Here is a 12,629-nt window from a genome sequence, read left to right as displayed (position 1 = left end):
CCTTCCAGAGATTAGAAATTACAACGAATCGCCCTACGTGTGGCTCTACCTTTGTTGTGCAGCTTCCAAATGCTGACAAGTCTCTACATAGTCCTCAAGTGCGCTGAGACAACACCGAAAGCGCAAGAAAAGTGTATGTGCAATATTACCAACAACAGGGTTATAGAACATTCTCCGTCTTGCCTCGATAATTGTCTATCTTCTTAAATCATCGTCACATTATTCAAAAAGCCAAAAACCTAATTTTATCTAACGTAAAGTGAAAAATTTCCTGGGGACAGGGTCGAGCCCCCTGTGCTCCATCTTGGATAGTAATAAATTACTATTGAATGAACAAAAAACAAATTACGTGCTATTTCACACAAAACAAAACAATAAAATTAAAGATGTAGTAAAGAATAGCCATCTTCCAGTAATATTAGTTAGAGAAACAAAATTTTTAGGAGTTACTATAAATGAAAATCTAAATTGGTCAAACCACGTAAAAATACTTGTTAAAAAACTAAATTCCAAAATATTTGCACTGCGGTTATTAAAACAAACACTTCAAACAAATTCACTAATTCAGGTATATTATGCAATGTTTCATTCACTAATAAATTATGCAATAGAATTTTGGGGGAACTCACCGGCAAGTTTAGAAGCATTTAGAAAACAAAAGCAAGCCATTAGGATTATAGCAGGTATAAAGCCTAGGGAATCGTGCAAAACGTTGTTTAAGAAATTTAAAATATTAACGCTCCCTTCTCTGTACATATATGAAATGTCATAATATGCCAGAAAAAATATTGCGCTGCGAAGTTCAATAGAACACACACATGACACCCGAAATAAACAGCTCTTAAAGCCATACTTCACCAGGCTAACATTAGTTCAAGAAGGACCCCAACAGATGGCAATTAAAATATTCAACCATTTACCAAATGATATAAAAGCAGAAAGTATGACAAGTTTCAAAAATAAATTAAAGAAACTATTAGTTAATAAGGAATATTATAGTGTTAGTGAATATCTAGATTGTAAATTATAGAAAATTTGTAATTATATATTTTTATTTTATATGAACTGTACTGAACCCTCCAAATACCAATGTATATGGTTTATATTCTCCGTCTTGCCTCGATAATTCTTTCTTTTCTTAAATTATTGTCACATTATTTTATTTCACAGCACAAGAAACAAAAAAAAACTCATTTTATCTAGTTTAAACCTAAAACTTTCGGGGGGCTCGAGCCCCCTAAGCCCCCCTCTGGATACGTGCCTGGGTGTTGGTACAGTGGGATCCATGAGTATTACCGTGCAAATTGTCCATCACCATGTTCGTGCACTTTATTTGGTCCAATAAGAGCTTCAAGAATTAAAAGAAAATTCAAAACAAGCTGTTGACAATTTCTGCACCAGCAGACATAAAAATGCATCGCTTAAAAACACATAGGATGTAAGAAAAAAATTAATAAAAATAGTCATGAACAATTTGCAGGGTAATACTTATGGATCCCACTGCATATTAATCGTCTATTAACATTATCGACCTGTAAATATCAAGTAGATACAGTCCCTATTATCCTATTTATGTTAAACTTTTTATTCTTTGACAATCTGGAAAGGTCATTATCGAAATATTGCTATTTGATGTAGCTCGAAGTTTTTTTTTTGTTCGTTGGAGCTTCAAGATATCATCCGTTTTCTGTTACTTATATCTTTTGAGGGAAGGGCAAGTGCCTCTGCGTACCCTGCTATATCTGCCAATGCGACACAATATATTAAAACTTTGCCCCCTCTAGGATTTACTTCGCCCCCCCTACAAAGAATTCCTGGCTACGGGCCTCCGCACGAGGTTAGGTTAGCTGACAAAGTTTACTTTCGTGATGTCAAAACACAAGGTTGTCCCGGTGTTGTGCAATAAGTGTGACCCCCCGGAACCTCCGATGAGGCTCTGACGTCATGACATTTGCACCAATCAGTCTTCAGTTTCTCCGAACCACTTGGGATTTCAGAACATGCGTTACCATTGGCTTAGCCGCTCACTTCCGTTTCGCCATTTTGGCTGATTTCAGGTAAGATATGCACGTGGGAATTGTCTTACGAATTGTAAACATGACGTTGTATATCGAATATGTGTGCTGTCTGTAAACTGTTAATAGATTGTAGAAAGCATAACGCTCAAGACTGTGATTTTAAAATGATACGTTCTTTATTACAAGCTATAAATGTAAGTTGTAAATTTTTTGATTACAGGTTGTGACCTGTCAAGTTCCACTTACGTAAACTAAGTACAATCGCTGATTATCTACACAAACATGTAAGTATATGATGCATTAATGAAGTATATATGTTTACAGTCTTTACATTTGTAAATCAAAACTAATTATACGTAGTGCATAATTTTAATTTTTCTACGAAGACTTTCACCACGTGCTAAAGATATACCGGAAGTTGGCATGTGAAAGGAAGATGGGCTAATAGACATGCTCCTTCATCATTAGCTTTAGCCATACCGTGTTTATGGGTGAAACACCTACGAATCATATATTTCGGACTTCTTTAGATTGCTAACGCGTTGCGGAACATTTCTTAAGGCGAAATAATGCATTTCTAACTAAGATAATGTTTATTTTCTCTATTTACGAGTACTTACTGTTACTTGTTGTTTCGAATCTGTAACACATTATGGCCGTGATAGCATACTGGTTTAGGGGGCGTTCTGAGAGTGTTTTGTCGATTTATGCAGTGGTGCAATCTCGTTCACCGGAAAATGTCTACTTTCGTGCCCCTATTTGAAATTATGCTAATACGTCGCATTTACGTGTAGAACTTGTAAAATAACCTTGCGATTTACCACGTTCATTGTCCATACACAGCAATTCGGAACCATCTTTCTTTCGCAATTCGTTAATGGTCTTCCTTTACGCACAACTCTCTTGCAACCTTGAATATTGACGTCAGACGAGGAATGCCTACGTGGTTAGGTTAGGCCTGTTAGGTTAGGTTCCATTAGCATACATACAAAGAAAAAATAATATTTTCGCTAAGAGACGCGTTACCTTTGTATTGCCTAACATGAAAAAGGTCTCTCCTGTGACTCAGAACACAATGTTGCTAGAGTGTTGTGCGATAAGTGACACCTATTCGGGTCGGAACTATCTTTCGAAATTGGTTAATGCTCTTACTTTCCGCACAACCATCTTGCAACCTTGAATATTGACGTCAGACGAGGAATGCCTACGTGGTTAGGTTAGGCCTGTTGGGTTAGGTTCCATTAGCATAGATACAAAGAAAAATTATTATTTTCGTTAAGAGACGCGTTAGCTTGTATTGCCTAACATGAAAAAGATCTTTCCTGTTACGTCAGAACACAATGTTGCTACAGTGTTGTGCGATAAGTGACACCCATTCGGGTCGGAACCATCTTTCTTTCGTAATTCGTTAATTCTCTTCCTTGCAACCTTGAATATTGACGTCAGACGAGGAATGCCTCGTGGTTAGGTTAGGCCTGTTAGGTTAGGTTCCATTAGCATAAATACAAAGAAAAATTGTAAAAACAGCTCTCTCCTGTGACGTTGGAACACAATGTTGTGCGATAAGTGACACCCATTTGGGAAAAATGGCTTCTTCCGAACTCGACAGGTGGTTCTAGTGAAAACACGGCGAGGCTGAAACACTGGCTACGGGGTTGCTTCGTCTTAACACACGGAACATTGCACACTCATGCAAGAAACAAATGACGTGAGCAGAAACAGCGTGTCGGACAGAGATTTTCGCAGAAAACAACACGCATTCACATTAAAATGGATCAAATCTACATTCAGGAACTTCCAAAACGCTCAAGAAAATGATTTCCGTAAGTACTTTCTCCTGTAAATTTGAAGGAATCCGTTTTACCCATACGATAATGTTACCCCAGTGTTATTTGGGAGTGTATAATTTTAGGGTAAATATGCGATATCACCCGAACGGATTTCTTCAAATTTACAGGAGAAACTACTTACTGAAATCAGTTTCTGTAGCATTGTTGAAGTTCTACGAGGTATTATCTTTCGCGAAAACTGAAAACTTCACCATAGAATGCTGCAGAACAAGAAATAATCACTTGTTATGTAAGGAACTTGCATTTTCTGTAACATTATGCCGTTGTTTCCATTATGTACCTGCAGATGGCGCGAGCGTCGAAAGTCACGCGATCTCGCCAGTGTTTCCATACGTGCCTTTTTACGAGATTTTTTTCTTAATTATGTTTACCTAACCCAACCTAACCTAACCTTGCCGGAAATTGTCCGTGGGGCTATCTGTCAATGGTTCGTAGTGCTATCGTGAATGGTTTTCGAGGCTATCCATCAATGGTTTGTGATGACATAATGAACACAAAAGTAGGTATTTTTCGGTTAAAGAAGTTGAAACACTGCATACCCACTCCAAATCGACGAAACACAACCACGACGCGCAATGATCCATGACGAGTGCATGCCATATTGTCTGTTACTCAAGCGGAACAAGGATGACAAGTAATGACTCGTAATATGAAAAGTTGACACTATTTATGGAAAAAGGCAACTTCACGTTAAAGAATCTTCCGCAATGCAGAATAGGTAAGTATCAATGCTAAAATTAACGAAATAAATGAGTGATAGGTGCTCGGGCGATATCGCATAATTACCAATTTTAGTAGAAACTCCCCATGTGGAGAACGCAATATGTTTATCATGCATCTAGTATTGATGTATTGCATTCCAGAGTGGACTTTCACATGCGGTCTTACTTGCTTCCCTGAATACATATATTTTTTTATTTTTTTTTCAATATCCTCTCCTGCTGACAATGAATGGAGGACCGCTTTTTGGCCCAAAGTTCCTTTTGCTTTATTTCATCATGCTACGAATGCAATTTTTACATGGTTCGATTTTGATGTACAGCTGTAAGAAATCTGGGTAACACTTTACTATACCGGAGACGGATTTCTTCAAATTTACAGGAGAAAGTACTTACGCAAATCATTTTCTGTAGCGTTGTTGATGTTCGGGAATGTAGTTTTGATCCATTTTAATGCGAATGCATGTGGTTTTCTACGGAAATCTATTTCCGACGCGCTATTGCTGCTGCCGCCATTTGCTTTCTGCACGAGAGCACGATACGCTCTCGTATTGTCCGTATATGCTAAAATTGAACGAAAGGAGTGCTAATGGAACCTAACCTAGTAGGCATACCTCGTCCCCGTGATGGTTCGTGGAGTATCGTGAATTTTTGGGCTAACGTCAATGGTTTTTGGGGCTGCCCGTGGATGATTTGTGGGAAATAAAGAACAGCAGTAAGTACTCGTTAATGTAAGAAATATACATTATTTTTGTTAGAAATTCATTATTTCACCGAAAGAAATGTTCTGTAATGCAGAATAGTACGTTAGCAATGTAAAAAATTGCGAAATAAATCATTGATAGGTGTCTCCGGTATAGTAAAGTAGTACCGTCCAGGGAATATCAGATAAATACCAAGTTCCTAAATGCTTTCTACTAAGGTTCAGATTTATTTCTACATTCGGTATAGTTACAGAATACCGGAAGTGTGTGATTTCTTTCAAATTTTGTATACTCACTAATTTTGACCTCGACGTATACTCAAAAATTTTGACCTCGAAATCACGAATCTGCAGTTAAAAATTGGGGGTCACGTCTAGAAAATGCGAAATACCGTGCATACATTATTGCTATGATTGTCGATACACTAATATGGTTGCCATGTTTGATGATGTTTGAACAAGTGAAGTTCGCTATCCGTTCCATGGAGTGTTGCTTTACATGTGACAATATGGCATCTTCAGTAAATGTGGAAAACATACTTGCTTCACGAACCATTCACGTAAGGTTAGGTTAAGTTAGGCAAGCATAGTTAAAATTCAGGTAATTCATAAACATAGTTTTTGAACGCTAATCATTGCGAAAAATTGTTTCCTTCATAAATCACAGGTGTTTGCTTCGTTCACGGACCCCCTTGTTTCTACTTATTTCGCATTTTCTAGACGTGACTGCCAATTTTTAACTGCAGATTCGTGATTAGGATGCCAAAATTAGTGAGTATGCCGAATTTGAGAACAATGTGAGATACCTCCGGTATTCTGTAATTGCTCCCTACATTCATTCCCACTCTTCTATGATACTTACTGTTACTTGTCGACAAAGATTATGTTGTTCATGGAAGTGCACATGCTTGCCTTTCGAGTCCAAACATGGCTCATTACTTTATGGAAGGTTCAAATTTGGTGTGACAATGATTTCTAAAATTCTACGATAATTGGTCTCTGTGCTAGGAGAATTTGAAAAAATCATAAACCAAGCGGAACCAAGTTCCTTTTGTTTTATGGCGATTTCATCATGCTACGAATGCAATTTTTACATGGTTCGATTTCGATGTCCATCTGTTAACATATACTGCAGAGTTTTAGCGATTACTTAAGGTTTTGTTCAATATATGCTTTTGTGGTTAGGTTAGGCAGGTTAGGTTTGGTTCCCTTAGCATTAATATAAAGTCCCTAAATGCATTCTACTAAGGTTCCAATTTACTTCTACATTCATTTCCACGCTTCTATGATATTTACTGTTGCTTGTCGACTGAGAATATCTTGCCCATGAGAATCACTTCGAACTAACTGTGAACATTCAGGAAGAGGGAAGTAGCAGTTGGAGTCTGTGCAATGTGTGAAACGTGGAGTATTGCGCAAGGGATCTTTAACATCGTATTTGTGGTCATAAATTCTACTTTTTCGAAATTAAAACTGTGCTCGTGAGTTTCAGGAAGATTCCAATGTACTTCTCCATCCATTCCCACTAGTCTACTATACTTAATGTCACTTACATCAACAGAGAATGCCTTGTCCATGGGGACTGTGCATGCTTGCATAAGCTAATTTTTAGTTTTGTTTTTTTAACGGAAAACTTTTTCGAACTGCAAACAGTGCTCATTGCTTTAAGGAAGCTCCAAATTTTGTGTGACAATGGTTGCCAAAATTCTACGATTTAGTCTTTCTGCTAGGAGAATTTGTAAATATCATAAAACAATCTGAACCGTTAATGATTTCTATATTATTCTGGTCTATATGAATGGTCACCACTTCCTCTGAATACCTCTTATATGATACAACTCGCAGCATTCTTTTATTCTGGAAGCACAGTCTCCTGTAGCATATAATTTAGGCATCCAAATGTGACAACTGTGAGCTACATCTTTACTGTTACGTTTACTATGTATTTTATTTTTTTCCCCCATCCAAAGTACCTTACAAATCAGAACCTTTCTTGATTTTGTGATGAGTTTATTTCAACCGTATTGCACACGATTGTTGGCATCTTGAATGTAACACTGTTGCCAGATTCGTAATAGCTGAATTTAATCGTTACAATAATATTTAAAATGATAGCTCCATATACATGGAAAATAATTTCAAGTGTGACAAAATCATTGGAGGACCCAGTACCACATGAAACCACCTATTGCATCACTGTAACAAAGTTCCGTGGGCTAAAAAGAGGAAATGTTCACAAACAACATAATCTTAAATACGGAGAAACTAGTACTCACTTTTATCCGCGAAGCTGTTTTTTCTGCTTTTTCGATTAATTTCAGTGGCCACTGCCACCATCCTCGTTGGAACTTGCTGCGCTGTTGCTTGGCGTGCGTCTTTTGTTCGTAGTTCTCTGGCTGCCGTTAGGTGCGCTGTGCATCTTGGTGCGTCGTCTGCTATTTCCGGGCGATAACTGCTGCAGTAGTGGAATCCAAGTATGGTGCGCTTGCCCGCTATCGATGTTTAGTTCGTGCGGGAAGTGCATTATGGCGTGCGTTTCCTTGATTTTGGTGTCTATGAGCGTGTGGGCAGTGTGTTTGACTCGAACCTTTTGAATTTTATGGCTATTGTATTTGATATGTCTAGCAAGACCAGTAGTGGGTTGGGCTTTTTTCGCATCTGCTAGGTGTTGTTGGATTCTTTCATTGACAGATCTGATGGACCTGCCGATGTAATGAGCCTTGCATTCACACTCTGCATCATATACACCTGGGTTGTCAAGGGGGGAGAGGAAGTACCGTTTGTGCTTGTTCAGTTTATCAGTTATTTTGGAGTTGGGTTTGTGCGCTACTTTGATGCCAAATGGGAGAAGGGCTTTGGCTATGCGGTTGGAAGTGGTGGGATGGTAGGGGAAGGCAAACCATTTATATTGGTCGCTGGGGGTTGGTTGTGGCTGGGTTGGTTGTGGATGGGTTGATTGTGGTAGGTTAGGGTGTCTGACCTGTATTTCTGCCTTACTGCACCAAGTGGAAAGTTGTGATTCAGTGTAGCCATGTTTCAGGGCTATTTCTGTGATGGTGGCTATCTCCTCTCGTAGATCCTCTTCTTTGCCACAGTAGGAGAAGGCTCTTCGATAAAAGTTTAGCCACACATTGGCTTTTTGCTTAGGGGGATGGCTAGAGAGAGCATGTATGTACTGGTTGCCTGCATCCGGTTTTCTGTAGACGGTGGTTGTGAATTTGTTAAGTGCACGGCTGATGGTGATGTCCAGGAAGTTGATTTTACCAAGTTTTTCATGTTCTACGGTGAAGTTGAGCCTGGGGTGGATGCTATTTAGTTTGTTCACTAGGAGGTTGAGTTCTTCTGCCTTTTTGTATACAACTATTGTGTCGTCCGCGTACCTTCCATATCGGATGTGTTGTAGTTCTGGAGTATGGAGTATCTCTTTTTCAGCCAGGTGCATGACGATGTTGGCTAAAGGAGCTGATAGCGGGTTGCCCATCGCAAGGCCCTCGGATTGGTTGTAGAACTTATCTTCAAACTGAAAGTAATTGTGTTTTAGACAAACTTCCAATAGTCTGGTTATCTCTTGTACCTCTAGGGCCGGGATTCTGTTGGTTGTCAGCCATCTTTCCACCGAACGCAGTGCTAGGTCTATGGGGATTGAACTGTACATATCTACTATATCAATGCTGGCTAATTTTGCACTGTCAGCTTGCACTATTGAAGTTACCAGATTTTTAGCATCGGCACTGTTGCGGAACACGTATGTAAGTTTGTGGTTGAAATGAGATATTTTGTTTTTTAGCCAGTTTGTTAGGTGAACTGTGGGGTAATTGAAGCCAGCTATTATAAGTCGCATGGGGATTCCAGGTTTATGAGTTTTAGGAATGCCATAGGCAATGGCAGGTGAAGGGTGGGGATTGAGGAGGAATTTGTGGTCTTGTTCACTAAGTATGGCACTAGTTTTCACTGCATTTTTCACAATTCTATTGTACTTGTCTGTGGGGTCTTTTTTGATGACACTGTACGAGTCACTGTTTAGTTTGTCTATCACTTTTGTGGAGTAATCACCTTTGTGCATGATTACGAACTGGTTTGTTTTGTCAGACTTTAGACACCAAACATCATTGGTGTTCAGCCATTTGCCAAAATCGGAGAGGACAGAAGAGATTTCTTGGTGCACTGGATTAGGTTTCCTGGTTTCACTGTTGGTCATAACTTTTTGAAAAATTCCGGCTGCTGACGTTCTGATGTTTTCTGAATCTTGGGGTTTGGGAGCAAAACAAGCTGCTTTTTCTGCCGCACATATGAGGTCGAGGGTGGGTGGCTTACTGTTTTGTACATTAAACTTATCGCCGTAGGCAAGGAGTTCTTTGAATTTGTTGGGGATTGAGAGATTTGACAGATTTATTATGTTTTTTCCATGTCCGTCATCTGGGTTGATTGCATTCGCACTCGGCCACGTTCCTCCCAAGTGGTGAAGTTTGTTGCGTAAAGACCTAGTGAGTACTAGTTTCTCCGTATTTATATACTACCGCGTCTCTCTTTTCCCAATCATGAATACAGAACCTTCGCGTGTGAAGGAATTACGGGAATACGAACGGAACGAACGTAAGTTACTTGTGCGTCGTTTGGACGTAATTTTCTTGAAAGCGTGCAAACGGTGCGATGTTTTTCCCAAGTTCATCCAGTGGAAAGTGCAAAATAGCAGCTACAGAATGAAGAACGTTATCCATATTTCACAAAAACGTGCGCTTTCCGCCGTTATTTCCGACAAACATGCTGAAATTCGCCGACTGTCTCACACGTGCGAACGACAAAGAAATAGACTGGAAACCACGCTACCACCCGCTAAGTGGGAGCATGCAAAGAATAACATCGAATACATGCTGCAAATCTTGGAAAACCAAAAAACTAGGTCTTTACGCAACAAACTTCACCACTTGGGAGGAACGTGGCCGAGTGCGAATGCAATCAACCCAGATGACGGACATGGAAAAAACATAATAAATCTGTCAAATCTCTCAATCCCCAACAAATTCAAAGAACTCCTTGCCTACGGCGATAAGTTTAATGTACAAAACAGTAAGCCACCCACCCTCGACCTCATATGTGCGGCAGAAAAAGCAGCTTGTTTTGCTCCCAAACCCCAAGATTCAGAAAACATCAGAACGTCAGCAGCCGGAATTTTTCAAAAAGTTATGACCAACAGTGAAACCAGGAAACCTAATCCAGTGCACCAAGAAATCTCTTCTGTCCTCTCCGATTTTGGCAAATGGCTGAACACCAATGATGTTTGGTGTCTAAAGTCTGACAAAACAAACCAGTTCGTAATCATGCACAAAGGTGATTACTCCACAAAAGTGATAGACAAACTAAACAGTGACTCGTACAGTGTCATCAAAAAAGACCCCACAGACAAGTACAATAGAATTGTGAAAAATGCAGTGAAAACTAGTGCCATACTTAGTGAACAAGACCACAAATTCCTCCTCAATCCCCACCCTTCACCTGCCATTGCCTATGGCATTCCTAAAACTCATAAACCTGGAATCCCCATGCGACTTATAATAGCTGGCTTCAATTACCCCACAGTTCACCTAACAAACTGGCTAAAAAACAAAATATCTCATTTCAACCACAAACTTACATACGTGTTCCGCAACAGTGCCGATGCTAAAAATCTGGTAACTTCAATAGTGCAAGCTGACAGTGCAAAATTAGCCAGCATTGATATAGTAGATATGTACAGTTCAATCCCCATAGACCTAGCACTGCGTTCGGTGGAAAGATGGCTGACAACCAACAGAATCCCGGCCCTAGAGGTACAAGAGATAACCAGACTATTGGAAGTTTGTCTAAAACACAATTACTTTCAGTTTGAAGATAAGTTCTACAACCAATCCGAGGGCCTTGCGATGGGCAACCCGCTATCAGCTCCTTTAGCCAACATCGTCATGCACCTGGCTGAAAAAGAGATACTCCATACTCCAGAACTACAACACATCCGATATGGAAGGTACGCGGACGACACAATAGTTGTATACAAAAAGGCAGAAGAACTCAACCTCCTAGTGAACAAACTAAATAGCATCCACCCCAGGCTCAACTTCACCGTAGAACATGAAAAACTTGGTAAAATCAACTTCCTGGACATCACCATCAGCCGTGCACTTAACAAATTCACAACCACCGTCTACAGAAAACCGGATGCAGGCAACCAGTACATACATGCTCTCTCTAGCCATCCCCCTAAGCAAAAAGCCAATGTGTGGCTAAACTTTTATCGAAGAGCCTTCTCCTACTGTGGCAAAGAAGAGGATCTACGAGAGGAGATAGCCACCATCACAGAAATAGCCCTGAAACATGGCTACACTGAATCACAACTTTCCACTTGGTGCAGTAAGGCAGAAATACAGGTCAGACACCCTAACCTACCACAATCAACCCATCCACAACCAACCCAGCCACAACCAACCCCCAGCGACCAATATAAATGGTTTGCCTTCCCCTACCATCCCACCACTTCCAACCGCATAGCCAAAGCCCTTCTCCCATTTGGCATCAAAGTAGCGCACAAACCCAACTCCAAAATAACTGATAAACTGAACAAGCACAAACGGTACTTCCTCTCCCCCCTTGACAACCCAGGTGTATATGATGCAGAGTGTGAATGCAAGGCTCATTACATCGGCAGGTCCATCAGATCTGTCAATGAAAGAATCCAACAACACCTAGCAGATGCGAAAAAAGCCCAACCCACTACTGGTCTTGCTAGACATATCAAATACAATAGCCATAAAATTCAAAAGGTTCGAGTCAAACACACTGCCCACACGCTCATAGACACCAAAATCAAGGAAACGCACGCCATAATGCACTTCCCGCACGAACTAAACATCGATAGCGGGCAAGCGCACCATACTTGGATTCCACTACTGCAGCAGTTATCGCCCGGAAATAGCAGACGACGCACCAAGATGCACAGCGCACCTAACGGCAGCCAGAGAACTACGAACAAAAGACGCACGCCAAGCAACAGCGCAGCAAGTTCCAACGAGGATGGTGGCAGTGGCCACTGAAATTAATCGAAAAAGCAGAAAAAACAGCTTCGCGGATAAAAGTGAGTACTAGTTTCTCCGTATTTATATACTACCGCGTCTCTCTTTTCCCAATCATGAAAACATAATCTTCATAAACCATGCAAAAGTTTCACTTGTTTTGTGTGTGTGGAGGGTCAAGTTATCAAATAACTTTATTCTCAGTCTCAATAGGTTGGAGTTAAATTTGAACTAAGCATTTGGAAAGCATCTGGGTATTTGTGAAATGTTTTATACTACAGTTAATATTTTTAACA

General features: G+C 40.1%; 1 protein-coding gene across 1 annotated transcript in view; it reads left to right on the top strand.

Moving 5' to 3' along the window:
* Window positions 1-1,989: 1,989 nt before the first annotated feature.
* The window catches only part of LOC145999000 (ATP-dependent RNA helicase p62-like), a 47,282-nt gene continuing 36,642 nt past the window's right edge, over window positions 1,990-12,629 (top strand). The window contains exons 1-2 of the mRNA XM_083135854.1: window positions 1,990-2,057; window positions 2,239-2,302. Coding sequence (XP_082991980.1) covers window positions 2,301-2,302 — 2 coding nt within the window. The 5' untranslated portion in view covers window positions 1,990-2,057; window positions 2,239-2,300. The remainder of the gene's footprint in view (window positions 2,058-2,238; window positions 2,303-12,629) is intronic.

The sequence above is a fragment of the Lepisma saccharinum genome, chromosome 14 (genome assembly GCF_977018435.1).
Source record: "Lepisma saccharinum chromosome 14, izLepSacc3.1, whole genome shotgun sequence".
Classification (NCBI taxonomy): Eukaryota; Metazoa; Arthropoda; class Insecta; order Zygentoma; family Lepismatidae; genus Lepisma; species Lepisma saccharinum.
Note: the sequence above shows the minus strand (reverse complement) of the source record. Positions and strands in the feature narration are given on the sequence as shown.